At 44.4% G+C, this 27,831-nt stretch overlaps 9 protein-coding genes across 11 annotated transcripts; 5 read left to right on the forward strand and 4 right to left on the reverse strand.

Moving 5' to 3' along the window:
- The first annotated feature begins 2,160 nt into the window (after positions 1-2,160).
- Positions 2,161-6,825, forward strand: LOC122626270 (nodal modulator 3). Its single transcript, XM_043806469.1, has 6 exons — positions 2,161-2,342; positions 2,462-3,008; positions 3,187-4,072; positions 4,444-4,622; positions 4,681-5,645; positions 5,701-6,825. Exons 1-6 carry the CDS (start codon positions 2,200-2,202, stop codon positions 6,578-6,580), a joined length of 3,600 nt encoding a protein of 1,199 aa, XP_043662404.1. The 5' UTR covers positions 2,161-2,199; the 3' UTR covers positions 6,581-6,825.
- LOC122626280 lies at positions 6,816-8,653 on the reverse strand. The gene is made up of 4 exons (XM_043806480.1): positions 8,458-8,653; positions 7,758-7,905; positions 7,340-7,696; positions 6,816-7,279 (listed from the first exon to the last, which is right to left on the reverse strand). The coding sequence occupies exons 1-4, from the start codon at positions 8,651-8,653 to the stop codon at positions 6,841-6,843; spliced, it is 1,140 nt and encodes a 379-aa protein (XP_043662415.1). The 3' UTR covers positions 6,816-6,840.
- A 486-nt stretch (positions 8,654-9,139) lies between these two features.
- Positions 9,140-10,638, forward strand: LOC122622557 (cyclin-dependent kinase 10). The gene is made up of 5 exons (XM_043801106.1): positions 9,140-9,343; positions 9,401-9,473; positions 9,529-9,906; positions 9,968-10,414; positions 10,481-10,638. Exons 1-5 carry the CDS (start codon positions 9,215-9,217, stop codon positions 10,615-10,617), a joined length of 1,164 nt encoding a protein of 387 aa, XP_043657041.1. The 5' UTR covers positions 9,140-9,214; the 3' UTR covers positions 10,618-10,638.
- Positions 10,578-11,068, reverse strand: LOC122622564 (39S ribosomal protein L42, mitochondrial). The gene has a single exon (XM_043801120.1). It carries the CDS (start codon positions 11,037-11,039, stop codon positions 10,665-10,667), a length of 375 nt encoding a protein of 124 aa, XP_043657055.1. The 5' UTR covers positions 11,040-11,068; the 3' UTR covers positions 10,578-10,664.
- Positions 11,069-11,356: 288 nt separating this feature from the next.
- Positions 11,357-14,131, forward strand: LOC122626666 (GPI ethanolamine phosphate transferase 1). The gene is made up of 2 exons (XM_043807009.1): positions 11,357-12,171; positions 12,227-14,131. The coding sequence occupies exons 1-2, from the start codon at positions 11,388-11,390 to the stop codon at positions 14,125-14,127; spliced, it is 2,685 nt and encodes an 894-aa protein (XP_043662944.1). The 5' UTR covers positions 11,357-11,387; the 3' UTR covers positions 14,128-14,131.
- Positions 14,132-14,157: 26 nt separating this feature from the next.
- LOC122626667 (SPARC-related modular calcium-binding protein 2) lies at positions 14,158-25,943 on the reverse strand. Of its 3 annotated transcripts, XM_043807010.1 has the most exons (11): positions 25,304-25,394; positions 20,733-21,024; positions 17,657-17,816; positions 16,808-17,310; positions 16,634-16,748; positions 16,040-16,318; positions 15,702-15,793; positions 15,358-15,638; positions 15,027-15,161; positions 14,828-14,967; positions 14,158-14,771 (listed from the first exon to the last, which is right to left on the reverse strand). In XM_043807010.1, the coding sequence occupies exons 2-11, from the start codon at positions 20,805-20,807 to the stop codon at positions 14,710-14,712; spliced, it is 1,842 nt and encodes a 613-aa protein (XP_043662945.1). In that variant the 5' UTR covers positions 20,808-21,024; positions 25,304-25,394; the 3' UTR covers positions 14,158-14,709. The 3 variants fall into 3 exon arrangements, with proteins under 3 accessions (XP_043662945.1, XP_043662946.1, XP_043662947.1); XM_043807011.1 differs by lacking the exons at positions 20,733-21,024; positions 25,304-25,394 and adding an exon at positions 25,810-25,943; XM_043807012.1 differs by lacking the exons at positions 16,040-16,318; positions 25,304-25,394 and having other exon boundaries at positions 20,733-22,110.
- Positions 23,469-24,916, forward strand: LOC122626675 (defensin). The gene has a single exon (XM_043807030.1). The coding sequence runs from the start codon at positions 23,584-23,586 to the stop codon at positions 23,860-23,862; it is 279 nt and encodes a 92-aa protein (XP_043662965.1). The 5' UTR covers positions 23,469-23,583; the 3' UTR covers positions 23,863-24,916.
- LOC122626673 (protein seele) lies at positions 25,782-27,057 on the forward strand. Its single transcript, XM_043807029.1, has 3 exons — positions 25,782-26,140; positions 26,231-26,398; positions 26,573-27,057. Exons 1-3 carry the CDS (start codon positions 26,056-26,058, stop codon positions 26,887-26,889), a joined length of 570 nt encoding a protein of 189 aa, XP_043662964.1. The 5' UTR covers positions 25,782-26,055; the 3' UTR covers positions 26,890-27,057.
- On the reverse strand, positions 27,029-27,561 carry LOC122626676 (cytochrome c oxidase subunit 7C, mitochondrial). Its single transcript, XM_043807031.1, has 3 exons — positions 27,343-27,561; positions 27,154-27,281; positions 27,029-27,097 (listed from the first exon to the last, which is right to left on the reverse strand). Exons 1-3 carry the CDS (start codon positions 27,430-27,432, stop codon positions 27,085-27,087), a joined length of 231 nt encoding a protein of 76 aa, XP_043662966.1. The 5' UTR covers positions 27,433-27,561; the 3' UTR covers positions 27,029-27,084.
- Positions 27,562-27,831: the final 270 nt, after the last annotated feature.

Genomic DNA, 27,831 nt, shown 5'->3' on the forward strand with positions numbered 1-27,831 from the left:
GCAGTGTTTTCCACTGCTTTCCATTCTTTTTATGTGTTTTGTGCACTTAAAACCTCCCCCTGCGATTAATAGGGGTTGCTTGGTTGTGGTCTGAAATCGGCACCACTGTAAGCGGCTTCCCCGGCGTTTTTTCTTTGTGTGGCTGCTTTGTTGAGCTCCCTTCATGACTCTGCCATGGAACAGATTTCCGATCTTCGATTCCGATGTCGAATCCCGAGGCGCAGCTAATTGAGTTTCGAAACCCGGCGAATCGTTGACAAACCCATAGATAAGCCAAATGAACTTTTAGCATTTCATTAAAATCGTATTTATTATTACTTAGACCGACGATCTGGGTCTGTCAGCGACGTGCCTAAGTACGGGTTCCAATTGCGGAGCGCGGGGTAGCCATTAACCTAATGCTGATCCGATCCCATCAGCCACCGTCGCGACAAGATGTCTGCCTAATCTGCTAACCGACTGCCTAACGCCGAACAGTGTCGGAAATCGGAGATGCAAATGTCGGCGCTGACCAGCTAATTAGTTCCTAATCATCGGCGGCGGACAGGTAGCCAGCCACAGGTAGACTCTGGCTAAAACAGCGAGGATCGGATGGCACCCGCTTCCGGTGCACTTCTTAACCCATTAGTGGCAATCTTTTTTCACATTCTGCAGGACCAACGCAATTTGCTTTTCGAATTTAAAATTTAAAGTAAATCAACGATTGTCATTACATTCCATGCACATTAATTTTAGTTTACTTTCTAACTTTTTGTTATTATTTTGTTTCAAACCATTTCCATTTTGGAAAGCTTATCTATCATGAAACGTATAGCAAAACCGTTTCAATCTTAGCTCTGAGACCTTTTGTTTTATGCACTGTTAATGTAAGTAGTGCAATCATATGTACATTGTATGTATGCACATCAGCACTGAGCTGGTATGAGGATGTACATGATATTGTGAGATCTGGATATATCACGTGCTTGCACAGAAACTTAACCAGAGCCTCACTTAATCAAGCACGGCCAAGAAGCAAGACGATCTCGAGGCGATTTTTCAAAGTCAATGCCGGGCAATTGACTTTGCTACAGTACAGACACCCAGTCATTCCATTACACATGTTCTCCCCCACTGAGGGCTCGACAGCTACAGCTATTGGGCTTTGTTTGGATCGGATCAGAGACTGGGGAGTTCGGACCATATATTCAGTACTGTGGATTCCTTATGTGAGAGTCGTTTATCGCGCGATCGTCGATGATATGTATTAGACATGCGCCGCAATAGCACCAACGACGCTTGAAATGAATTCCTTTGCAACAATATATCGGGGCCTGAGGCCTCAGATCGGTTTACTTCGGATTGATTCGCACACTCATCATGTACAATCATGTACAATCATAGATACATACGTATGTATATTCGGGTGTGAGTCTTTATCTTCGATTGGGGTGATGGAAATTGGTTCCGATTATTAATATACGACAAGCCATTATCTGTTTCAGCAAAGTGTGTTCAATGTCGACGCCAAATGGCGAACGCTTAATAATAATTCTATCCACTTTATCGCACAATCGCACTTCTTTTATGAGCCAACCTTACGAATAATGCAGTTGAGATTCAGTAAAAGATAAAACAAGCAGATAAAATAAGATGAAATATCAATTTAAATGAATCTGAAGTAGTTAAAACTCAAAGTGATTTATATTTGATCATCAAAAATGTAAAAATAAGGCTTATTGTCAAGCGACCAATATATATAGGATTATACAGTAAACTGAAAAACACAAATGTAACAAACATTTTATACAATCATTTAAATACATATTTTAGATTGAATAATAATGAGTACAATGTACATTTGTAATTTAATTGCACACTTTGAACTAATTTTTATAGGTTAACAGAAATCCAAGTTAAATTCCAATGACTATTAAAGAATTAAAACATTTAAGACAGGAATATTTGGTACCGTAAAAATGTACATTTGAAACACTTTCAAACGTTTACACTTTTCCTCTTAATAAATATATATTATATATTTACATGCAATGAAAACGATACAAAGGCCGTTGAAACCGTTATTTTACCGGTTGCAGTAATTTAAATACTTAAAAGTATTTTTTTTAACTATCGCAAGTTGAGTAGGGTTCTTGAACGGCCACACTGTCGCCCGTATTCGTAAGGTGCAGCCCTGGTCACTCTGGGCACGTAGTCAAAATGAGGTTTTTTTCCGGCGTTTTCGTAATTTTATTAATTAAACTTTTCCAAAATGCCAACGCCGGTGATGTGGAAGTCGTCGGGTGCGGCGGATTCATCAAGAGCCACGCCGAGATCGACTTTTCCCGGGTGGAGATCAAACTGTAAGTAGCAGTTCCAATCGGGGATGACCTGATAAGAATTATGGCGCATGGTGACCGCTAATTGAATAATAAATTAACTCGTCCGTATGTGATTAACCTAATTTCATCTCGTTCTGCAGGCTGACCAAGCAGGGATCCCTGAAGGACAAGACGGATTGCTCACCCTCGAACGGATATTACTTCCTGCCCATTTATGATAAGGGCGACTACCTGCTCAGCATTTCTCCGCCACCGGGTTGGAGCTTCGAGCCGGAACAGGTGGAGTTGAACTTTGACGGCAAGACGGACGTTTGCAGCCAGGGTCGCGATGTGAACTTTGTGTTCAAGGGCTTTGGGATCACCGGACAGGTGGCCCTCGCCACCGGCGGCGGAGCCCGTAGCGTGGACGTGGAACTGCGATCTGAGCAGGGCGAAGTCCGGCGCACAAAGACCGATGCGAACGGAGTGTTCTCCTTTACGCCTATTATTCCCGGTAACTACGTGGTCAAGGCCTCGCATGCAAGGTGGCACTTCTCCAAGGCGGAGCACAAGGTGGTCGTGGTAAGCGGGAATACCGAGCTGCCGGCGAACTCCTTAGTAGTCTCTGGATTCGATGTGGTTGGTCGCTTTGAATCCAGCTCGCAGCTTCCCGGAAATCTGGGTGTGGCCCTTTACAAGAAAAAAGGAGTAAGTCAAGTCCTAACCCCTATTCTGAAAAGATACACATTTTTTAAAATTTTGTAACCACCTTAAATAACTTTTAATTTCATTTTATTTTTATTTTATGACTGTTTCTCAAATTTTAAATTCCATCTAGCCTTTTAACTTAACCAATTATTAATTGTTGGGCTTTTTCTCTTTTCAGCAATCGTTAGTGCCAAAATGTGAGACATCCTCCTTAGCGCCGGCTAATAGTGTTAATAGCGCATACGAATCCGCATCCTCCTGCTTCTCCCAGTTGGACAAATCGGGAGAGTATATTTTCAAGAATGTGCCATCCGGAAAGTACCTGTTGCAAGCTATCAACCTAGATTCCAAGTTGAAGCTGCACTTGAGTCCCGAGCTGTTGGAACTAGAAGTAGGCAAGGATACGCTGCAAGTCAAGGACGAATTCAAGATCACAGGCTTCACAGTTTCTGGTCGGGTTCTGACCTCCGCCGGAGGGGAACCCTTAGTGTCAGCTGTTGTTAAAGTAAATGGAAAGAAGGTGGCCGAGACTGATGCCCAGGGCTCGTATACTTTGGAGAACTTAAAGGCAGGCACTGTCAACATCGAAGTGGAGTCCTTCCAGCTGCAGTTTTCTCCCCTGCAAGTCAAGGCCCAGATCAACACCGCTTCCCTGCCCACCATTGTTCCATCTGCTTATGAGGTGTGCGGAAAAGTAGTTTCCCCGAAATCGCACAATGTGGGACTGACCAAGATCGGCTCCACCTTCCACTCGACAGCCTCCACAAACGCGGAGTCCGGAAGCTGGTGCGCCTTTCTTCCTGTTGGCAAATATACCATTGAAGTCTTGACCACAGATGCTGATAAGGCTGCTGGAGTGCAATTCTTCCCTGTTCAGCAGCAGACGGAGGTTCGCGATGCACCCGTCAACGGCATAATCTTCTCCCAGCTACGCGCAAAGATTCGTGGCGAACTGCAGTGTCTGCCTGATGCTACCGCCACCTGCACTTCCGCTGAGGTCACCCTTCAGTCTTTAGATGCCACCGGTCAGCCCACGGAGAACAAGTGGAAGGCCAGGGCACATCGTAAGTAATCATTATTTAGTTTAACTGTAAGAAATACTCAATTATTTAGCCTTAGCGAATATAAGATTAAAGTTAATCATTCGGTTTACCAGAAGAAATAAGTTTAAAATCATTTCAAAGAAATGGAAAAATTTTATCAATCCCACTTTCAAAGTTAATGTTTGTATTAAATCAAGAAGCACCATAAAGTTAACAAAGTAACATACCCAAAACTTTTTGACACGCATTACGTTACGATTGGTAGCTGATAAGTAATAAGATTACAACCGTAGATTATGTATCTTTGTTTTAATAAAGATGGTCTTCCGCCCTACTATGTATCATCTAAGATAACCTTTTGCTATCATCCAACTAATGCTTTTGGACCGTAGGTGGCAAATACGTTTTTAAGGATATGCTTCCCGGTCCCTATGAACTTACGATTCCCCAGGGAAATCTCTGCTATGAATCGACCCGCGTGTTCCTGAATGTTGCGACTGCCGAAGAAGATGCGCCACCATTTGTACACAAGGGCTACGAGGTGTCCATTATCTCTAGCCATCGGGCACTGGTAAGTGTGACAGTAAAAATGAACTAATATCTTAAATTATATAAACTTTTCTTTTAAGATGAAATACACACACGTCACTGGACCTTCTGAGCCAAAGGCACCTACAGAATCACTGAAGATTGCGTCAGGAGTGAATACATTTTGCGTGAGCAAGTATGGTAGCTACGATTTCAAGCTAGAGGGCTGCCACACTTACGATGCATCGCTACCCAGCAAGTTCATCACTCCAGAACCAGATCAGTTGCAAACACTTATCATTAATGCAGTGGCCCACAAGACTGGCGTTCGTGTTTTGTCCACAGAACCCACTGCCGATTCCATTAAACTTGTGCTCGAGTCAGAGTCGCTGGGTCAGGAGGTGATCACACCCATTGCTGAGTCCCACAAAGTAGATGGCAAGTTCGCCTACCGCTATGACACGTATTTGAAACCGGAAGAGGTCCTTCGTATTACACCAGTGAGCGATGTCCTGCTGTTCACCCCCCAGCAACACGAAATTGTTGGCAGCAGCGATTGTGTAGATATTGCCTTCAACTTTGTGGCTACCAGGGGTTTGATTCTACGCGGAAAGGTTGTTCCTGCCATTAAGGATGCAAAGATCACACTGTCATTCCCTGATCAGCCAGAGTTGCCGAGCCTGGAAGTACTCACCTCCGTCACCGGAGAATTTAAGTTTGGGCCCATTGAGGAGTCTCTCGCTTTTGATCTTACGGCCGAAAAGGAGTCCTATGTGTTCAGCGACTATAACCGCCAGATAGCTTCATTTAGTGCTCACAAACTTTGCGAAATTTCTGTGGTTGTGAAGGATGAGGCTAGTCAAACATTGGGCGGAGTCCTCCTTTCGCTGAGCGGTGGTGAGAGCTATCGCAAGAACCTCGTCACCGGCGATAACGGAGCTATTAACTTCCACTCCCTTTCGCCATCGCAGTATTACCTGCGACCCATGATGAAGGAGTACAAATTCGAGCCCAACTCAAAAATGATTGACATAAAGGATGGCGAGACTGTTTCTGTTACCCTTGTGTAAGTACAATTTCTGTTTATTCCTCCACATATAAAGCATTCCCTTTAATTAAAGTGGCAAGCGTTTCGCTTACTCGATCTTTGGCTCTGTGACTTCCCTTAACGGTGATCCCTTCGCCGGCGTTAATGTTCAGGCCACAGCCGAGGATGGTTGTCCCCAGCAGCAGGAGGAGGCCACTAGCGAGGCGAATGGACAGTACCGCATTCGGGGCCTGCAACCCGGCTGTAGCTACTCCGTTCGCGTCGTACCCGACAAGGAAAACGTGGAGCGATCTATTCCTGCCCAGCACACGGTTAAGGTGGCCAGCGAGGATGTGCGCGACATAAACCTGGTGGCTATTAGCCCCCTGAAGATTGTGGACATCACCGCCAGAGTGACGGCCACACTCAACGAACACTACAAGACACTGCGCATTGTGATGTTCCGCAAAGGAAACTCTGATTCTCCGGTATTCTCGCAGCGTGTGGGCACTCCAGTGAATCCCAAAGCAAGACTGAACCCAGGCATCACCGTCTTCTTCCCTCGCATTCCTTTGGACGGCAAGAGCTACGTGGTAGAACTGCAGTCCACACTCTCCGATAAAACATATACCTACAAGCTGCCATCGACTACGTTTGTGGCTGACAGGGGTTCCGTGTTCGTTGAGCTGGAATTCAAGCCGGAGGTGCGCGCCGCCGAAGCGGATCTTAACCAGAATTCGATTTCGGCTCTGGTGCTTATCGCCTTGGTGGCCATTGCATTCTTTAAGCAGGATCTGGCCACCAGTTTCCTCAGCTTCGTGTGGAGCAAGCTTAACGATGTCGCCGCCAATCTAGCTCAGCGACAGAAAAGCAAGACGCAGGTGCGCAAGAACGAGCCAATCAACCAGCGCGAGATTGAACAGATGGCCGACCAGATAAATGCCATCAAGAAGAAAAAGACCAAGAAGATTTAGTTTCGACTGATAGTCGCATTAGATGATCAGCTTAGTCACATTTTGAGGTATTCGCGGTAGGTATTCATATGGTTTTGTTTTCTGTGAGATTTTGTTTAACCCTGTTGTAACTTAAAAATTGTAATTTGAATTGAATTTAAAAAAAACGTAAGTTTTCACTTTCCATACATAGATTGAGGCAAGTTTATTTGTGTTCGTTATTCACTCTTATAGCTAAAATAAATAAATACAATTAAATAGTTTAATTAGACAAGGCTGTTCTAGTGCATCAGGATATGCTCGGCAATGGAGCTCAGTTTGCGATTCTTGTGTTTGGCATGTCGCCTTTCGGCTTGTAGGTTGATCTCATTCTGGGAATCCTCGGTTTCAGATTCCTCGGTGGCTGGCTGCTCCTCGGGTTGCTGCTCAGCTTCCTGTTGGTCCGGCTCCTGATGTGCCTCCGACTCCTGATTTTCTTCGGCATTCTCGTTCTCTACGAAAATGCACTCGGAATTGACGGCAGCACACTCGCCAAAGCTGGTGGCTCTGGCCAGAGGGTTCCTGGCATTGGTGTACTTCTCAAAGAATCCGCGACCCACAATGCGGAAGGCCATGCTGGTCATGGGATTCAACTTGGATCTGAACTCCATTTCACAGACGAAACGGCGTCGGCACGCCTTGGAGTCCAAGCCCAAAAAGGCGAACATAAAATCGGCAATCCTAAAGAAAAATTAGCAAAATGTAACATAATCTAGTGAACACTAAACGTTCTGTACTTACTGCTCTTCGGCGGGCATTTGGCGAGCCACGCTCTCTGAAATTTCCTCATCCACAATCTCCACCTGCTCCTCCTCCTGCTCATCCTGGATCAAATGGGCGTGATCCGCAGCGCTACGCTTGCCGCGACGACGCGTATCCACGGGACCAGATGGGCCACTTGGTCCAGAGGGAGAGGGAGATTCGCTATGGTAGTCGCTATGCACATCAGAGACTATGTCCGATCCTGCATAGCTGCTGTATCCGGAGTAGGGCTCGAAGCTGGCGCTGGAGTCAAAAGATGAAGGAGCATCATAGTGCTCCGAGTGATCGTGGTCCAGAGAGTAGGGAATGTGATCGTGATGTGAGAAAGACGAAGGTCTAAATAAAAAAATGTATTAATAACTAACCGGTAGCAGGCGCAGTGCTATGATCTACTTACGGATGATCCAGGATGATCTCCTGGTTGCACCTGGCGTGGGGCCAGAAATAGCGCAGACCCAAGTAAATGGCACTGCCCACAAAGAAGGATACGATAACCACTTTCACCTTGATCCAGTAAGCAATGGCAATGGGCCACAGGTGACGATCTGTGAAGACAACGAATAAACATCAACACGATTAAATAATTTTCCATTGCATCAGATTTGGAAAACTTTCACTGCTCGACTTCTACTTCTACCTTTGAAGAAGGTTTCACGACAATTTATTAAACAATATCTATGCCCAAGATTGAAAGTGAAAAGTGTTAATTGAGAGCAATTCGTGTTCGTCCAATTTGGATGAGGTGCGTCTGGCCTGGGATTTGAACTGTGGGGAAACTTTCCAAAGAAAGTGGGATGGTTAACGCCCATGAGTTGTGATTATGTTGATTCCAAACGATCAGAATAATTGTAATACTCGCTCGCTAATTGTTATATAAATTAGGATTTATGATAATATCGGTAGTATCTACATATGTACTCAAAAGTGTCTGGATGATTATTGTTAGGCAACTTTTATGACGCGGTTTCTGTTTGTTCTACGAATTGCAATAATAGAGATAAGATAGCTATCTAAAATGGTGTATTAATTATAGTTATTTGCTTTAAATGGAATGTAAGATCTAGGATTTCTACTTTGTAATATCTAATATTACTTACACCAGAACATGTGGTGGCGATGGCGGCGAGTACGTCCCTCAAACTCCATTAGATCCCGGCCGAAATTTTCCCATGTGTCCTCCACTTGGTTATCCAATTGCGCTAGGTCCTCCTCGTTCTTCGTCTCCTCGCAAAACACCAAGGTGAAGTAAACGACTAGGAGCACAGCTCCGTACCAAATGGTGTTCTTGTGCATAGTTGTTTAGCGATGTAGCGGTGAAAAGTAATGAGTAAAAGCTGGTATCCCCGTGGCTTTGGCTTTGGTTGGTCACTGCAGAACCGAATGATGCAGCTCGAAGCCGGGTATACTGCTTATATACCACCAGCTATCGGTGATCCACTCCAAGTTCGGAGTGATAATTGAAGAGCCGTTGTTGTAGCTTTGCGCGCAGATTTTCACACATGCGTATGGCTCGCGATGATAAGTTTAATGCCCAAGCCATGCATTTGAAATTTCTTTAAACTAGTGCAATTTCACTTTCATAAGTCGTGCCCGCGGTTCGAGTCACTTTTGTTTTTGGTTTAATTAGTATCTATTACGAAATATGGGCCTAAATAAAGTAATTGACAATTGGCGATTTCGAGAACAGTTTTCAAAAGTTATGTAAAACCCCGCCAAATCGAACCGGTTAAAAAAGTTCTAACGGGCTATCGACAGATCGAACAGCAATCAGTCAAGAACTTCCATCTCTAATTAAATGTTGTAAACATTTGTTGACTTCGTTGATTTCGTAAATAAATGCCTGCTGGCTAAATTATGTCCAGCTTAAAGTCGAACGATGTGGACACCAATCCTGCTCCGGATCCCCAGGCGCCCATTACCCGGAAGGGCTTCCTCATGTCGCTTAACACCGGAACACCAATGCCGATTCCCGAGCAGAATTTGGTAAATTAGTTGCCTTCTAATCTTCCCCAGAACATTTGATTTATGCGAATCTTTCAGTTCGGCCGGTGTCGTCCTGTCTCCGAATTCGAAAAACTAAACCGCGTGGGTGAGGGCAGCTATGGAATCGTCTGTAAGTTTGGCTCCACATGCATTTAACATATTGGGTAAACTGAAATCCCGTACAGATCGCGCACGTGACACCCGCAGCAATGAGATAGTGGCTTTAAAGAAGGTCCGCATGGATCAGGAAAAGGATGGCCTGCCAGTCAGTGGACTCCGCGAGATCATGATCCTAAAGCAGTGCCATCATGAGAATATCGTCCGCTTGCGTGAGGTGGTAGTGGGCAAAAGCCTAGACAGCATCTTTCTGGTAATGGATTTCTGCGAGCAGGACCTAGCCTCTGTGCTCGACAACATGTCGCAGCCCTTCACCGAGTCCGAGGTTAAGTGCATCACTTTGCAGGTGCTAAAAGCCTTGAAGTATCTTCATTCGCGCTTTATGATCCATAGGGATCTTAAGGTTTCCAATCTTCTGATGACCGACAAGGGCTGCATCAAAGTTGGTAGGATGAGAAGCAAACTGTAATCTCGACATCGTCTAATTTTCATTATTTCATTCCCCAGCTGACTTTGGACTGGCCCGCATGTTTAGCAATCCCCCGAAACCAATGACTCCCCAGATGGTTACTTTGTGGTACAGGGCACCGGAACTTCTCTTGGGCTGCCGAACACACACCACGGCGGTGGATATGTGGGCTTTTGGCTGCATTCTTGGTGAGCTGCTGCTCGGAAAACCTCTGCTTCCGGGCAATTCGGAGATTGCACAACTGGACATGATCATTGATCTCTTGGGAGCTCCATCGGAGTCCATTTGGCCAGGCTTTGCCGATTTGCCCGCTGTACAAAATTTTACCTTAAGTCAGCAGCCCTACAATAATCTTAAGACGAAGTTTCGCATGATTGGCCAATCGGGCAGGAACCTCCTGAACATTTTGTTTATCTACAACCCAAATACAAGAGCCACGGCCGAAGAGTGTCTGAATAGCAAGTACTTTGTGGATCCGCCGCAGGGTGAGTTAAAACTTTTATAATTACAAAGAAGGTTTATAAATTGACTAAGCCGTTCTCCACTTTTAGCTTGTGACCCGCGAATGATGCCTACTTTCCCACAACACCGGAACAATGCTGCACCTCCTCCACCAGCCCAGCCTCCCGCTGACATTCCAATTTCGGATTTGCTCAATGTATTCATCAAGCGGCAACGCTTGGAGTAAATGAAAACGAATTTATTTGAACATTATGCAATGCACTGGTTGGAAAACTACAGGTACGGCCGGTCCATCGGCGTTTGCTTGGCCTTCTTGTCGCGGGCGCGTGGAAACCAGCGGTGCTTAGTTGTGTGGGTCAGCTGCATCAGCTCCTGGCGAGCCACTTCTGGATGTTTGCTCTTAAAAGCCCTCATCGCCGTCTTCAGTGCCGATTCCTTAACCACGGCCGAGCTTTGAATCTCGCTGATCTTTGGCAGCGGCTGGGTGTTCTCGTAGGGAACTGGTGTGTCTGGATGCCAGGCCACAATGGTGCGTCCATTTTTGGTCACTGCCACGGCCTCCACCAGACTCTTGCCACCGACGGCATTGCGCTGCACGGCGCTCGAAGAAAATAAACGAAATCCTCTGTATAAACGTGCCGCTGACATTTTTACAATTAGAGATGAGCCGATCACTGAACAGCTGGAATGTTATCGATTTAATTAATTGACAGTGCTCCCCCACTAGCTATTTTAATTTCAACTTGGAAAAATGGCTAAAGATTTCATTTCGAAATTTTTGCGTAAAAAAAACTTGAAACAGTTTCTCCTCTACTTTGTTTTACAAAAATTGCAAAACATTTGTTTGTAGGGGGTTATTTAATCTTACGTTTACATTCATCGTTTTCTTTTCACTGCCATCACTAACATTCCAGTCCAGCCTTAGTACTCGATACCAGGCGCTTATCATTTCCCTTCACAGCTGATTTTCATTTGAAAACAAACATTCCCGTCGAAATGTGGATTGCTTACGCCCTGGTGGTCCACGTACTGCTTCTGGGCTCAATTTTCGTGATCTACTTCCGCTCGCCGGTGATCACGGGCCTTACTCCGCAAAAGCGACTTTTACACTACGGCTTGGAGCCACCGGCGAATCGTTTAGTGCTGATCGTGACCGATGGATTCCGCGCCGACTCCTTCTTCGAGGAGAACTGCCGCTATGTGCCCCACCTTCGGGAAATCTTCTTGCGGGAGGGCGTCGTAGGCGTGTCTCGCACTCGTGTGCCAACGGAAACCAGACCCGGACACATTACCCTGATCGCCGGACTCTACGAGGATCCATCGGCCGTGCTGCGCGGCTGGAAAAGTAACCCCATCGATTTTGACACGGTATTCAACCGAAGCTCTCAAACCTACGCTTGGGGCGCGAATGATGTTATCAATGTGTTTTCCCATGTGTCCAACGGCGGCCTGATGCATCTCCGGTTCTACAACCACGATCTGGACTTTTCGCCAGGCTACGATGCCTACGAGCAGGACGAGTGGGTGTTCAAGAGGGTGAAGCTGTTGCTCCAGCGGAAGAGTGAAGCCCTTCAACGGGCCAAGCACGTCGTGTTCTTTCTACACCTCCTTGGACTCGACACCGCTGGACATGTCCACAAGCCGGGCGCCCCAAAGTTCCGTCAGACCTTGGACAAGACGGAAAAAGGTGTCTACGAAATATACCAGGAGTTCGAGCGGATGTTTCCCGATAAGAGAACTGCTTATTTAATGACCGCTGATCATGGAATGACGGACTCGGGTACGCGATTAAATTTTAGACCCGCAAAATTGCTTCCTAACATGTGTTTTTATAGGCTCCCACGGTGCTGGTTCGCCCCATGAAACGGACACCCCATTCGTGCTCTGGGGCGCCGGAGTCTCGCGGATGGTTCCCAATCCTGGAGGGCGGACATTTATGCCGAACAATGAAGGTCCTGCAATGCCATTGCTCGAACTTGAGCAAGCCCAGCTTACACCCCTGATGTCCGCCTTGGTCGGTCTCGCACCTCCCATGAACAACTTTGGGACGTTGCCCATGGGTTACTTGAATGTCAGCACGGAATACGAGGCAATGGCTGCCCACATAAACGCTCTGCAGCTCCTGGAGCAGTATGTGGCCCTGCAGAAGCAGCATAAAAAGGGATTTTTTGCGGATATCTTACTCGAGTTTGATGTTCTAACGACCGATGCAATCACAGCATACAAGGATACAATCCTACAGCTGCAGAAGAACAGGGAGTACTCACTTTGTATAGTCAGGAGCCAAGTCATCATGTCGCAAGCCCTTGAAGGCATCGATTACTACCACGGATATTACCGTAGAGTGCTTTTACTGAGCACCACTTCCACCTTCCTGGGATGGATGTTCTACATCTACCGCCTTCTATCTAGGAACAGGGCAAGTAAGGTAGAATTGGTTCTTGAAAGGAGTAACAAAATTGTCAGAATGAGCCTCGGAAGTTCTGTGATCGTGCTCGTTATTTGTTTGCTGAGCCAACGAACACCGCTGGATATATCCTTTTATCTGCTGCTTCCAAATTTCGTTTGGCTTAAGGCTTTGCAACCTTGGAACATCAACTTCTCTTCATCGCCAGCTTCGGCGTATAGTGTACCGGCCCTGCAGACCTCAATGGGGCAGCTTATATTACTCATTGCTTGCGCGGAGCTAATGGTCTTCACCTTCTTCGAGCGCCGCCTGATCGCGCTGTGCTTCTTCGTATTTGCCTGCTACAATAGCTGGGGCAACTTTCAAACGAAATCCAGGGATTTCTTATTCTGGCTGGCATTGGTCCTGATCCTGTCGTGCTTTCCTCTGCTGCCGCTGTCAGTGGGCTACCAAAATGGATACCTGCTTGGAGCTGGAGTTGTAGTAATTCTAACGAACTCATTTTGGAATTCAAAGTCGAGATTAAGCTACAGGAATCACACAAAGTACAGCAATGTCCTGATACTGCTGCAAACCATATTGTGTGCTTATCTGCACTCAAACGGCATTAATATTCCAATTCCATTGAAATTGGTAAGCTGGTTGTACCTAGTCTACGCCTTCGCATCCATAGTGCTGAGCAAAGAACCAAGATTGGACCTGCGTCTTGCCCAGATTGGCTTTAATTTCGGATCTCTCTACGCAACACTGTGTACCTCCTATGAGGCTGTGTTTGTCCAGTTGCTGACTATAGAACTGAATTTCTCTTTGAGGGCTCAAAGTGCGCGGGCAGAGAGGTCAGTGCTCCGACTGGCCTTCACCCTGCTATTGTACACTTTCTTTTCGCTCTTCGGATCCGGAAACATAGCGTCGATCAGCTCCTTTGATCCAAACATAGCTCGCTGCTACCTCAGCCACTTTGCTCCTTTTGTGATTATGGGTCTGGTGCTACTGAAACTGCTCGTGCCTGTGGTGCTGATCATGTCGGTGGTCTATGCCCAGAGCGAGTTTGTGCGCCAGCACGAGGAGCAGATCTTTATCTGTCTGCTCCTAATTTGCGATGTAATGGGCCTGAACTTCCTATTCCTGGTACGCAACCAGGGCTCCTGGTTGGACATCGGTACGTCCATATCACACTTCGTTATCATGGAGGTCACCACGCTGGTAATCCTCCTGCTCTTCTATACCGCAAAGCAGCTGCTGCGAGTGATTCCTTGGGAGGAAATAGACTTTAAAAGGTTGCCGCTGCGTTTAATCCACTGGGATGTGATCAGCGCCAAGCATCACTAGTCGTATATCCGATTTGACAAAACTCCTAGCTAAGCTTAAACATTTATGTTCGATAATATTTACAACACTAATAATTAGTAACATACACATGTAAATTATAGAATCTAATGCTAGGAATGTGTCTGCGTGTAGGTAAGGGTCAGGGTGGATCGATTTCATGGACAGCCAAATCTGAGCTTATAAAGAAGACGAATAATTATTTGCAAACATGACAATTCTTCACTGATTCTGTACCGTTCTGCCACATTTAAAAATGTATTAGAAACACCAGTATTGTTACTACTTTAAACATAAATAAATTAAGAATTTCAAAACATTTTTAATAGTTAACAAATATTGTAAACTGATCATATTTTAGAATCCTAGTAGATCATCAAAACTTCAAAGATAGAAATTATATTTCTTAAAAAAAAAAAATCTAAGCAAGTGTATATTTCTAGGATTACTCCAAAAAATCGACCCACCCAATTGTGGATGGTGTTGTGTAGGATGTGCTCTCGTGTGGGTTTGTGAGTGTCATGGCACGACGACATATAATTAGTTGTAGAAGCTGCAGCACGGCTATAGAAACGTTTTTCCCGATTAGTCTTTCAGATATCGCTCCACCGGATTCACACCTTGAAATTTTGGACTGGCGGTCTCATCTGAAATGTATCTTGGATTAGCATTAGGCTGGACACTTTCAGAACGGAGAACCCACTTGACTGTGCCGGCTTGGCCGTGGTGGCAGTTTCCCGCGGAGTTGCTTGCAGACAGTTCAGCCATTCGGCCAGAGAGATCTTTTTGTCTCCATTGACGTCGCAGTAGCGCGGCATCTTCTTGCCACATCTGCGCAGGTTGCTGTTGGATAGGGTAGAGGTCGTAGGGCAATAAGGATGAGCTGTGGTGTGCTGACTCACCTGGCACTGGTAACCAGATCGCGAAAGTTCTTCCACTCTCGGCGATCCCACGACTTATTCTTGTTCTTGTCCAGATAAACAAAGCTCAGCGTGGCGATTCGCTCATCGTCTGTCTTCCACATGGTAGAGTTCGTACTACAAAGTAGAGCATATATTGGAAACAAAATATATAAAATATATATTTTATAGAAAATATTTAAAAACTTCTTTCATGAACTTTTGATATTCCTAGTACATTATATTAATATCTAGGAAGATCTATGGAAGGCCTATATGAACACTAAGCTTGCTGAAATAAAAATTTGAGCTTGAGAATGGGGATCAATCCTACCCGGTGGTGCTGCTGGGCAAAAGCGAGGTGTTGAGGTAGGCCTTCAGCTCCTTGAGGAACTGCGTCTTGCGCGGCTCGGTGCATCCCTTCATGGGTCGCACGGCCACACTTTCGTCGCACTGAGGCCGCTTGTTCTTCACCGATGTGCCCGGGATACTCTTTCCCGTGTCCTCGTTAACGCACCAGCAGTACGAAGTGGACGTGGAGGAGTAGCACTGAATGCGCTGATAGCGACCATCCGGGAGGCACTGCGGCACAAATAGAACGTTTTTTCCGCCGTGCTGTGGGATGGGGTAACAACGTTTATACAGAGGTTTCTTTTGGGGAAGTCAATTGATACTTACGCCTTGCTCCTCCAGCGTGACCGACTGATCCATCCAGCAGTTGGAGTCATTCTCCAAGTCCTGGCTCGCCGTCTCTGGCTTCGAGTTGAGCACTGAAAGGATTTACGCATTATCAAACATTTTATTATGCTCTTTGTAAGGATGCCGAATGACAACGAACACAGGAATTAAATGATTTGAAATCATGGTAAATCGGATCCCTTTGAATGCCAACATTCCAACAATTAAATAATTGTTGAAAAAATTAAATTTTATATAAATTATAACTACGTTTGATATCCTGATTTTAGTTTATACCAATGCACTTTGAATTTGGTTAGTATCACAATTCTACGTACTATATAATGATGGGACATGCGTTCGTGAACTGGGCAGATCTGCTCCTTGCGAATCGTCCTCTTCACCTCCGTAGCCTGTGGCTGTGTCCTCGTAGTTGTCCTCGTGCTCCTCACTGCCACTCGCATCCTCGGAATACGAGTGTGGACTACTTCCAGTGCCAATGGTGTTGGTATGACCTCGGTGGTGGCCATTGACGTTGGTTTTGTGGATACTATAGTGGGTGAAGTGTGGTGGGGTGGTGGCTGCACTGCTCGCCAGAAGATTTACGACAGCACTACCTGGATTTAGATGACACACAGATGTGAGATGGATTTAGGAAAAATGGATCGTGATATCATGATGGGTTTTCTACCGATTTTGAGACTCACGTGAACTATAATGAATTAAGTATATTCAATGAAATTCAGCTTTTGTTATTTGTCATTTGGGAAACAATAACAAATTAAGATTTTCCCTTCAACTTAGAACATAATTCGTATGTGTGTTAGGAAATTATTTATGAATTAATAATGGTAAAGGGACTGATACTGCAAGTTTAAGTCCATGACGTGCTGCTACAATAACCTGTTCTATATAACCCAGGCATTACTCACGGTTGTGAAACTCCTTGGTGAAGCAGACGCTCCATTCCAACCAATTGAGGTTGGAATCCTTAATGACATCACAGTATTTGCCAAAGGTACGTCCACATCGGCGAGGTTTAACGTTCTAATTAATATCACTAATGTAGAACACAGTTTTCCGGAGTAATAACTCTAGTTACATACCCGCCTAAGGACCTTCTTCAGCTCCTTAATCTCTTGGCGATCGAGCACCTTGTTACCATTCGTGTCCAGCTTGGAGAACTGCCACTCCAGAATGTGAGACTCTGTGAGAGATGGCTGGCGGAAAAAGCTCTGAGCCTCGTTCCGGAACATCCTCATCAGATTGGCGTTGAACAGCGACCGATCGGACTTGCTGCAGGTCCGGTGGGCTGAAGAACCTGTCTCCGAACTGCCTTTGGACGCAGAGGTATCCGGATTATAGCCAATCTGATGCGATGCCAGGCGGCGTCGGTCACGTCGATTGGCCCTGCAACGCAGTTTGCCCTTCCGCCGAAATTGCTTGTTATCATCCTCGATGGGTCTGCCCTGACTATCGCTGCACCAGCATCCGTTGTTCCCGTAGCACTGCATAGCCGCAAAGTTGCCATCCTTCCTGCATCTGGGCACAAAGTATTCGGGATCTCGCTCCTGCTGACGACGGGCAAATTTCACCGCTTCCAAGCAGGCTAAATAGATAATACGTATTTTTAGAAACTAGTACATTTCTTGGAGTTCTTCATAAATGTCACAACGTAACATGAAACTATTCTTCTACTTCTATATTCGGTAGTCAAACAAACAACTACGCACCATAGAAGTGCATAATTGGTAGAAAATGTAGCAATAAGACATTAAGATTACTTCGAACGTAATGATCTTTATGATCACCACAACAGTTCGAACCAAAGATCTAACCCGAAACATGTCATTTAAGCAAATGAGCAATTAAAAATCCGTAATCCGTAAGTATTTCAGGGCTACATCTCCCGACTTTTAAAGTCTAAGTAAGGAATATGATACATTGACACTTACCATTGCAGGAGCCGCTATACTTGAGGCTCACCTGGTGGCCACCACACTGCGCCCGCAGCAGATGACACCTGGTGGGATAGGTTTGGCCATCGGTGCCGCAGACGGGACCCTCGTTATCATCGCACTCGCCCTGTTTGGCGGCGCAGGCCGGGAGCTTCATCTGCGGGTAGAGATCAGGAGGAGAAGGTGGAGGTGGTGGTGGTATCAGTGCAAAGTGCAAGTCTCGTCTGTAAGGTAGCTCCAAGGAGGGGGGTAGGTACTCGTACCGCTCCCCCTTGGGCAAATACGCGTAAAATGATTTACTGCACTTATGGAAAAGTCTACGAGTCGCCAAGCGTCTGGGCCTTTGCCGCTGACTGGAATACGAATGTGGCCAATGGTCGACAGGGGCGGCCGCTTGGGGGGGTTGGCTGTAGTGTGCAGAAGGGGGTTTTGGGGGTGGGCTACCTGCGAGCCGGCTAATGTGAAAATCAAAGTTGTCAGGCCCATAACTCGAATGCCCCGAAATCCGCACCAAAATTATGGCTGCCTGCTGCTCTCAAGCAACTTTGCTGCTGAGTGAGCAAATTCTTGTTTAGCCCACAAAATCACATACGAGTATATGCAAATATCGGTATCTATATATCTTATACACATATACAAAGATGGGGAGGCCCAGCACTTTGGGATTTGCCAGTGCAGCGCCTTTGTCGCCAATTTGCTCCGGCCGGCCCACGGATATTTATTTGTCGTGTCACTCGGACATTAATTAGATTTCGCTGTTATTGAAAAGTGAAATGCGTCAAGCCATCTAAATGTCCCATAACTGAAACATGTTTGGGATAAGATATGAGCATAGCACTTGAGTTGCTAATGGTAGTTAAAGCATGTGAGCTGTATACTTCTGTACCATTTCTGTATGAATACTTCGATTACTTCCAATATACCCATATATCCATAAATGTCATATGGAGTTTAGTTTTTTAATATCGCACAAAATCTATAAGAAGTGCTTCATTAGACAAAGGGGAAGAAGCTCATAAATTCCAAAGAAACATCAAATTAGGCATTAGGGATTATGTCTATAAACTTTTGAAATTCAGCTTAGTAATTTAATGCGCTTATGAAGACACAGACACCCAACAAGAAGCAACAGGCACCCCGAAGATACTAAACACCAGAAGCTCGACCAGAAATGTTATACAATTGTGAGAAGCACAAATATTACCTGTCCCAGTGTTATCTTGTTGCCCCAACATAGGGGTATACAAATAATGTAGAACGTCTGTACACAATTCGAATTCTTTTTTGTGGGCAGCGAAGCACGCGCTGCTTGGAAATCGGAGTGCGCAGGTGATTTTCGACTCCCGACTGGGCATCGACAGATATCGGACAGAAGTACATACATTTGTGCATATGTATGCATATAGCCAGAGCGTACATATGTATATTGCTGCAATAAGCAGATCGCATGGCTGTTCTCAGAGGTGGGTAGTGGGGCATCTGGTTAAAAGTTGAACATGAATACCCCATTAGCTAATTATCAATTTCGAACATTGGGGGGCAGATACCTATACCTATATATACCTATACTTGTTAGGTTCCATACACTGCTTGTACATAGGAAAATGTGTTAAATGCTTATAAATAATACGTAGTTTCTAAGTAAAACCCCCTTAAATTTCATGTTTGCAATGCCCCTGCACTGGAGAATGTCTAATAGGGAATGCAAATGACAGTTTTGCTTGTGATTACCTAAGTTTTAAATAGGGCGTTATCCCGAAAACGTGCCTGGATTGAAAATTACCACCTGGAGCACCCTGTTGTATCCCGCCCCCTCTGCAACCACACATTCTCTCACCTTCTTGGCCACAAATTATAAACTGAGACAGCTCAAGGATTGTTACCAAGATAACGACAAAATTATTGACTGACAGTTCTCACGCTCGAAGATCGAGGAGGCGAAGAGGAGAGGAGAGGCTGCGATGGGCGGGAAAGAATCAGAAGAACAAGCTCCACACTTTAAATACTTCTTCACACTTTGTCATCATCAGCCAGCTTCAGAGACATTGGCAAAATGACTAAAAAAGGTATTTAAATAAGAAAGGCTTGCTAGCCGTTTAGGTCGAATGTGGAATACGCTTCAGAGTGAACACGAATGCCTGAAACGCGAATTCTTCAGTTCTATGTCTGTTCTGCAGATGGTAAAGGGAATGAAAATGGCACCTCCTCCTGCAGAATCAAACGCTAATTCTTATACTTTTTACACACATCCAATTGTAAAATGTTGCATTCATTCCAAAGGGTATAGAAACAAAGAAAAGAATCGCTTTTGACTTGTGACCATTTTGTGTTCTCCTTTTGGCAGCTCCCCTCGCTCTTCTTTTTTCTGCAGGAACAAGAAACACGTTCGTTCGTCGGTCAGATGAAACAAAAACAAAAATCAAGGTGTGGGATTGAAGACAGGCCAAGAGGAGGCGATCAGAAGAGAAGACAAGAGAAGCGATAAGAAGAGAAGAGGTGTGGTGAGAGGAGGGGAGGGGGAAGAAGAACGGAGCCGGCAGACTCTCTTTTCGGAGTTTGGCAGACAGCGCGGCGGCGAACAAGCTGGAGAAAGACAGGGAGAAGAAGAACGGTTGCAGCTTCTTTGTTGGCTGACTTTTGGTACGTTTGGTACCTTTGATACCTGGAATATTGGAGTGTTTTCTCGGGATTTACGAAGTAATCATTTGTAGCCTTGGCAGAAACTTTGGCAGGCCCCTCTTACAAGCACTTATACAAATTGGAAATGACTAAACGCTGCTCCAAATAATTGCGGACTTCGAAATAACACAGGGTTACGTACTAGGATCTGTGAGGTAAGAACTCAAAGCCCCAAAGCCCAAAGAAATTAAAAGGCTATTGATATGGATATTGATCTTACGCTTTATATCCGTAATGTAATATTGTAACTTTAAATAGGAGGTTTTACAGGCAGTAGGTTAACGATATACATTACGCTCTGCTCTACGCGAACATATTACGCCAAACGATTAACCCAATTTAATTTGACGTGTTCTGTGAATATTTTTTCAACAGTTTTTGAAAGTAAACTTACCAACTGATCGTCACTTATTCCAGTCGCAATAAAAACCGCCAGCCAAGTGACGAACAAAACACACCTCGCCAACATTTCACTTAGCAGTTCGAATTCGTCAATTAACTGTTACTGTGCTTGGGATTAGGGATTGGTTCGGTACGCGTGTTTATTGCATCAAGAACGATTCTCTCATTATAATCAAAGTTTTTCGTTTATTTCACCATCTTTTTCGCAAAGTCGCAATTAGATTTTCTTCCTAGAACTTTTACTTTGCCTCTCTCCGAATTATTTATTTACCGATTTCCGTGGGCTATTTATAGTGGGAGAGGTGTGTGCGTATGCATTAAGGTGTTGTGGATCTTCTGTTTATATAATGCGTCTTAATGTGTGCGATTTTTGGCTCGTTTCGATTGGAAAACCGCCCGAAAACGTTCAGGAAGCGAGGAGCGAGGAGCACGGATCTCGGGTCACGGATCTGCAGAGCGCACTTCAATAGGCAACCGATCGCAGCCGAGTTCCACACACGACTGGCCATTCGCCTTGGAGTGGAGTGGCCCAAAACCCAAGAGAGTGGGCGAAGAATCGGAATCGGATTCGTATTCGGAATCGAGCTGAGAGATCAGCGGAGAGAGCGGGACACCGCCGCCGCCAGAGTGTCTGGCGTGTCGCTTCCAATATCTTATCTTTGCCACTCCGACTTGTGGACTTGTGGAGACTGGGGAGACAGCACAGTGGAGCTTCCCTCAGTTAAACCAGGTGTAATACCGTAATACCGGGTAATAATAACCAGTAATACCGGAGGAATGGAATAAATTGGTTTCTGGCAAGATAATTCGAAATGAATGTTGACTATCACTACAACTTTATCAGTACAGTAAAACCAGCATTGGAGTCAACTTAACGCTTATAATACTGCCCTGCAGTTCGACTACGTCAACATGCATACAACATCTTTTAATGTATTTTATACGTAAGAACAGAGTGATTTATGTATTAATTTATGATTTAGGGATGTTCCACTGTAGCAGCATAAAAACGATCACATTCACACACCGGCAGACAGAGAGAGCACTTGTGTATGCGTGTGAAATTTATCTTTCTTTGTGCATCTCAAGAGGTTGCCTCACCAACAAGAGCAACAAAAACCCTCTAAAACAAAGCGGCCAACAGTTGCACCAGCTGCTCAGCCAGCGGGGGAGAGGCAAGCGGCGTAGGGGCGTCGGGGCATAGGAGTAGGGGTAGGCGGTCAGGGGAAAACGTGAGCCGTCGAGGGCCCCGCTCCTGTGATTTATAGAGCCGCTGGCCAAGGAGTTCGCCTGGAGAGGATTTTAAGTAGGAGGATGGAGGGGCGGAGACGCAGTGGAGTTGCCGGTCTCCGTCTTCGACTCGGTGTGAAACCTGCCAGACAGTCTGACGGCGGCGATAACTGCCCCCCCTCTTGCCCCCTACTTGATACCACAACCCCCCAACCCCCCGAACACCCGAACCTGCCACCGCTTTGTTTTCGGCTCTGCCACACTCCGTTTTGCGGTCTTCTTCGATGATCGAGCATGCACTGGGGGAAATAACCTGCAAATAATACGACCTTATAACTTTGTCCAGAAGTAGTAACTAACTACTCAGATCCAAATAATCTGCAATATCTCGGGGATCTAGGGGATGTGGACTAATGCAGATCGGATGTACCGCTGATGGCAAGTTTAACTTATACTCGTTCATACTTGTATTTATAAGCCTAAAGTCTGGAGCCCCTGAGTACACCCATCTAAATTGCTTTATATAGGCCAAATAAAATCTAGAATCAGATTTCGTTACTTTGTATTCTTACAAAAAGAATTTCGGTATTTTCTCCTCGTGTGAAGCCATCTTCACAAGCAAGCGAACCACACTCCAGACTGTAGACGGTTGTAAGAGGCGGGGTAAGAACTCAAGTGGAGTGGACTGGCAGACAGTATGACGCCAAAATGCAAGACAAGACAACCTGGTCGATAACAAAGGTAAACAGGCAACGGCCAGCCAAGGAGCAGGGCAACTGAAAAAGCCTCGGTCGTGGGATTCGATCGGGATTGTCGGCTCAGCGCGACTGGGTTCAGAACCAGATGCAGATACAGATATAGATACACGTACGCGCAGATACGGTTTCAGATACAAGTACACCCGCCCCTGCCGCTGTGTGTCCAACTAATCATTGTGTGATTCTTGTTTGTTTATTTGCCCGGCTTTATGAAGAGACTTTTCGGTAGAAATTATTTATTGTCGCATGCGTTTATGTATCTGCGTATCCGTATCCGAGTATCTCAGTATCTTAGGGCAACTGTGTATCTGTGAGCAAAGCCCTTAAAGTGGCACCCAATCAGCCAGTTAGCTAGAAATCAAGATGATTATAGATGAGTTCAGCAAATTTTAACAGTTTGGGAATAATAAAATCGGAATTGGGGGAATTGGAACCTGCTTAGGCTTTTAACAACTAAGCATATTTAATTATGTCCTGCACATCTATATCGTGTATCCACAAAATAAAGATTCTGTCTTACAGATTCTGTAAGCCCTTACAAATTTGAAGTGGTTAATTTTGTAGATGTTGCTTTCTACAATAAACTTGACTCATTGCCTAAGATTTAAGGGCAGTTTAAATATTTAGAAATACAAATGACTTATTGCAGAAACGGGCAAGGCAAGGCACATAATATAATAATCTAGACAACGGCTTCTCCCATTGTCACTGAGCTAAAAATTTAAAAACCCCCGAGACGTGTCTTCCTGCTCACCGAGTGGGAGTCCCTGAGCGAATCGAACAGCCCGCCGCATTGCTATATAAGCTAGGTGAAACCACGATCTGCCACAACAGTATCTCCAGCTATCATTCAACATGAAGTTCTTCGTTTTCGTGGCCATCGCTTTTGCTCTGCTGGCTTGCATGGTGAAGGCTCAGCCCGTTTCCAATGTGGATTCGATTCCGGAGGATCATCCTCTGGTGCATGAGGAGGCCCACCAGGAGGTGGTGCAGCACAGCCGACAGAAAAGGGCCACCTGCGACCTACTCTCCAAGTGGAACTGGAACCACACCGCCTGCGCCGGCCACTGTATTGCCAAGGGGTTCAAAGGCGGTTACTGCAACGACAAGGCCGTCTGTGTTTGCCGCAATTGAATTGGTTTCGCTCTATGCACCACAGACTTTTGTCTTATAAAAGTGTCACAATAGAAACAGAACGAATTTATAAATATTTAAAAAATGGATGTGTTCTTGTTAAGGAATTGGGAACATAATGGGTACAAAAAAAAGGACAGTAAGAAGTATTTTATGTAATATATATTATATATTTTTTAATGATAACAGATGAACATTTAATTCTCTATTAAATCGCGCTGCAGTGCACTAATCCAAATAAAATATTCTGTTCTTATGATTATTATATTTAAAATTTTTCAAAATATTTTAGTAGTTTTAGTTAACTAAAATTATTTGGATAAGATATTTGTACCCGATCCGGTGGGCTTTGGAAAAAAACTGTTCACGAGTTTTAAATATACTTTTTCTTCCATACGACAATCTTTTGTATATTATTATTTGTAATTCAGTTGTTCTGCGTTCTCTCTTGATTGAATTTGCACACTCAAAGGCAAAATAATGATTTCATTTAATGATTAAAATTCGGAAGTGCGGATTGGATTGAGGTTGCAACTCAGAGCTTTGAATCTAGAACTTACAGTGACATATAACGACTTAATTTGTCAGTGTCTAACTGTGCAATAAACGGAAACAGCTTTCGCTTATATTTATTCCGCATAACTTTGAAATAAGCAATAAACAATTTATACATCAAAAATACTCATTATCATAAGCCGGCAGCGTCTCAATTTACTATAAAAGACGACAGAAAGCTGAACGAACTAGAACAGTTCTCTACTTGAGATCACACCATGAATATCACGATTATTCTGGCTCTAACTCTAGCTGCGATTTGCGTAATGCAGGTTTAATCTATTCTGGAGGACCCCGCGAATGGTCTTCTGCAAAAGGAGCTTGAGAGGAATCTTATCCAGGATGCGGAGGAACACGTTCGCCAAAAGCGACAGTCCTGCATTGAGCGGTGCAATCCTTTCTGTTTAAAGAAGGGCTTTAAAGGTGTTTGTGTAAAAGGTTCGTGCCGATGCGTTTGATTATGATTTAAAGAGATTTTAATTATGAGATGTATTTTAATATATATTTAGATAAATAAAAAATATTGAAATTCACATAATTCATAGCCGAATGAATGATCGCTTATCACCTAGCCCGAATGCCACTTTCAGTTTGGCAGGGTCAAAAAATTGAACCCTCTCTAAAAGGTATAGCAACAATTTGCATTGCATTTCCGTTCTTCTGCGGCTTTGCTCTATAAAAATGGCAAGTCGACTACAATTCGTTCTTATCAATTAACCGAGCAAACAGTCGCCAAGAAATGATCAACACTGCAAACAAGGGAAAAGGGAAGAGAAACACGCGCCGAGAAGGAAACACGACACTTAATTAACGCCAATTATAATGGTTAATAAGAGTATGTAGAAATCGAGCAATGCGGCCGACTTGTGGGTTTCTTTTAATTTACAAACGCTTTGCCGGTTAATAACGCGACTCCCTCGTCCTCATATGTCGGTCCGAAAACAGAGCAACCACTCGCGAGCGATTCCCCATTTGCACTGACTCTTCAGTTATCGTCTTACTATATAGTCTCAAGACGGCAAATGTATATACGTTTTCGATCTACAGCTAAGAGAATGCGATAATTGAGTTGTATGTAATGCAGCTCTCCCTCAAAACATAAACAATTCAACGTGCATGTTGCTGCGATTAATATTTGAATTATCGCGCGCACTTAGCTATCGATATAGTACGATCTACACGTATTAAAAGAGATTTTAAAAATGTAAGTAATAATTTTCTAAGGGCCAAGTACATACTTAAATATTTATTTATTTTTTTGTGATAGGTAACTGTAACGGAAATCTCAAGATATGGTAACCTTAACAATATTTTATAGCCAAAACTGGCGTTAGCTAAAAAAGTTCTATCGATAGCCGGGTATTATCAATAAGGTTTCTTTAAAACATTTACCACAATTATTGTGAACGCTGACCCAGGCCCAGTGACTTCGTCCCTCGTTCGCACATCTGGGGCATAAATTAAGTAGAATTCTTCACTTATCGCTGGAGAGCATCTAGAACCACGTCGCTCTTAAGCCGTCGTAAATACAGCACACGTCTTTATCAACGCCGCACTTTCAAACGGAAGGCGCTTCTGCTGACGTGGTTAATGCAATTAGTTTTCACGCGTTAATCTGTTAAACAATCAATTAAGAATATGCTGACGAAGGCGCTGGTCCTGTTCGGCCTGCTGGCCTTGGCCCAAGGTTACAGCTTCACTTCCCGCGAGGTCAAGTGTCATGGTAAGGAGAACGCACACATAAGTCAGCAACAGGCGGCTGTGCACTTGTTGGCCCTGGAAGCCCGGATAATTGAAGTTCCATGAATTACAGTGTGCAAGGCCGTAGTTACGGAGCTGGAGGAGGCCATTGCCAAGGAGGACCCCCACAAGATGGCCGATGTCAGTGGATTCCGGCTGGACGCACAGGGAAATTCGATCAGCAAGAAAGTTCGCCTTGTGAAATCTGAGATGTTTCTTACCGAATTGATGGAGAAGATCTGTAAGTAATTATAACCATAGTGAATGGAATGAAATGATAAAGAAAGCTCTAATCTTAATTATTTGACGCTGCTCAAAAGTCTTTTTTTCGAACGTAGCTCATTTTTATCATTGAATACACCTATTTGTGGTATATATAGTGCTTGTCATTCCTAATATTTCCCCATTCTATTAGGTGAAAAAATGGATGACTACTTGAAGGCAACTTACAAGAGCAACGGGAAATTCACACTCCTGAAGATGATCATTAACGGTCAGATGAACCCCGACTCCTCGTTGGTTGACTTTGTGCAAGATGGTGATCTCAACAAGAGCCTGGGTCACTTCTGCAACGAAGTCCTGGAGGACAACGATGAGATCTTTGTTAAAGCCTTCCAGGCCGAAGAGCTCGGCAACGATTTGGACATCAAGATCTGCTCGGAACAAGCCAGGTACTGCGACGAATCGCCAGTCCAGGAGGAATACGACTTTGACGGCAAAGAGGAGCTGTAGCTGGTCCAAGTTAAAGCTTAGTAAATAACGAATTTTCTTGATCGCCCGTGGTGGTCCCTGTACTGATATTTCGAACGAAATTTATGTTTAGCTAATGTAAAAACCATGCCAATTGTTACAAAGTATGTACGACAATAAATTTCATGTGCAATGTATTTTATTAATTTATTAACGAGTGTTTTATGTAATTTGGGATTATTCCTCCTTGCTGTAAGGCAAACATTAATAACGACACGATTTTATTGGATTACACAGAGTACTTACGGATCCTCGGTTACATTACGAAGCATCTGGTGGCGAATCACTAGGAATGGAGCCCCAAAGCCCACGATTCCCGCAATCAGGTAAAACAGTGAGAAGCGCATCGGACTATCCAAGCCAAAGGGTAAATTCTGTGAAGGAAATGTCAAGTCCTTAGAATGCTAAACTTTGTGTCGACCTTGGGTTAACTACCACTCCAGGAGTGCCGCCTGAATATCCACTTGCATGACGCTTCAGCGGCCCGATGAACTTGCCAATGGGTTTACGAAGTGTGGGCCACATGATTAAATTTTAATCCGTTTGTTGGGACGGGAATATGAAATTATTTGATTGCTTGCAAGTGAGAAGTTACTCCCAGTTTTCTAGCGTCTGAATGAATATGAACTGGATTTGAAAAAAATTGCCTGTCATATCTCTAGAGGTAAGCCTACTAAAACTAATATTTCCCTTAAAAAAGTCTACAATTTAAAAGTATTCAATTTAAAACTATTTGCCTCTACAAACTTGCAGATGACAACACTTTTTTTTTTTATTCTGTAATATTATACTTGGGCACTGAAATATTTTTGAGTTTACATATACTCCTGACGTCGTTATACAAAGTACAACCTGTCTTTAAAACGTTTATTTTTGGTAACGAAAGAGTCATGATATTAATATTTCGGAAAATCATTTTTGCGA

The sequence above is a fragment of the Drosophila teissieri genome, chromosome 2L (assembly GCF_016746235.2).
Source record: "Drosophila teissieri strain GT53w chromosome 2L, Prin_Dtei_1.1, whole genome shotgun sequence".
Classification (NCBI taxonomy): domain Eukaryota; kingdom Metazoa; phylum Arthropoda; class Insecta; order Diptera; family Drosophilidae; genus Drosophila; species Drosophila teissieri.

Excerpts from the sequence above, each read along its gene's own strand:
- LOC122626280 (XM_043806480.1), bottom strand. The coding sequence starts at position 8,653 with ATGCACAAGAACACCATTTGGTACGGAGCTGTGCTCCTAGTCGTTTAC. Across the intron at positions 7,906-8,457 it reads TCGCCACCACATGTTCTGGT|ATCGTCACCTGTGGCCCATT; the intron begins GTAAGTAATATT and ends TTGTCTTCACAG. Across the intron at positions 7,280-7,339 it reads CAAATGCCCGCCGAAGAGCA|GATTGCCGATTTTATGTTCG; the intron begins GTAAGTACAGAA and ends ATTTTTCTTTAG.
- LOC122626676 (XM_043807031.1), bottom strand. The coding sequence starts at position 27,432 with ATGTGGCCCACACTTCGTAAACCCATTGGCAAGTTCATCGGGCCGCTG. Across the intron at positions 27,282-27,342 it reads CAGGCGGCACTCCTGGAGTG|AATTTACCCTTTGGCTTGGA; the intron begins GTAGTTAACCCA and ends TTTCCTTCACAG.
- LOC122626675 (XM_043807030.1), top strand. The coding sequence starts at position 23,584 with ATGAAGTTCTTCGTTTTCGTGGCCATCGCTTTTGCTCTGCTGGCTTGC.
- LOC122626666 (XM_043807009.1), top strand. The coding sequence starts at position 11,388 with ATGTGGATTGCTTACGCCCTGGTGGTCCACGTACTGCTTCTGGGCTCA. Across the intron at positions 12,172-12,226 it reads TCATGGAATGACGGACTCGG|GCTCCCACGGTGCTGGTTCG; the intron begins GTACGCGATTAA and ends GTGTTTTTATAG.
- LOC122622557 (XM_043801106.1), top strand. The coding sequence starts at position 9,215 with ATGTCCAGCTTAAAGTCGAACGATGTGGACACCAATCCTGCTCCGGAT. Across the intron at positions 9,344-9,400 it reads CGATTCCCGAGCAGAATTTG|TTCGGCCGGTGTCGTCCTGT; the intron begins GTAAATTAGTTG and ends CGAATCTTTCAG. Across the intron at positions 10,415-10,480 it reads CTTTGTGGATCCGCCGCAGG|CTTGTGACCCGCGAATGATG; the intron begins GTGAGTTAAAAC and ends CTCCACTTTTAG.
- LOC122622564 (XM_043801120.1), bottom strand. The coding sequence starts at position 11,039 with ATGTCAGCGGCACGTTTATACAGAGGATTTCGTTTATTTTCTTCGAGC.
- LOC122626270 (XM_043806469.1), top strand. The coding sequence starts at position 2,200 with ATGAGGTTTTTTTCCGGCGTTTTCGTAATTTTATTAATTAAACTTTTC. Across the intron at positions 4,073-4,443 it reads GTGGAAGGCCAGGGCACATC|GTGGCAAATACGTTTTTAAG; the intron begins GTAAGTAATCAT and ends TTTGGACCGTAG. Across the intron at positions 5,646-5,700 it reads ACTGTTTCTGTTACCCTTGT|TGGCAAGCGTTTCGCTTACT; the intron begins GTAAGTACAATT and ends CTTTAATTAAAG.
- LOC122626673 (XM_043807029.1), top strand. The coding sequence starts at position 26,056 with ATGCTGACGAAGGCGCTGGTCCTGTTCGGCCTGCTGGCCTTGGCCCAA. Across the intron at positions 26,141-26,230 it reads CCGCGAGGTCAAGTGTCATG|TGTGCAAGGCCGTAGTTACG; the intron begins GTAAGGAGAACG and ends CATGAATTACAG. Across the intron at positions 26,399-26,572 it reads CGAATTGATGGAGAAGATCT|GTGAAAAAATGGATGACTAC; the intron begins GTAAGTAATTAT and ends CCATTCTATTAG.
- LOC122626667 (XM_043807010.1), bottom strand. The coding sequence starts at position 20,807 with ATGTTGGCGAGGTGTGTTTTGTTCGTCACTTGGCTGGCGGTTTTTATT. Across the intron at positions 16,319-16,633 it reads CACCAAGGAGTTTCACAACC|GTAGTGCTGTCGTAAATCTT; the intron begins GTGAGTAATGCC and ends ATCTAAATCCAG. Across the intron at positions 14,772-14,827 it reads GGCCAAGCCGGCACAGTCAA|ATGAGACCGCCAGTCCAAAA; the intron begins GTGGGTTCTCCG and ends GATACATTTCAG.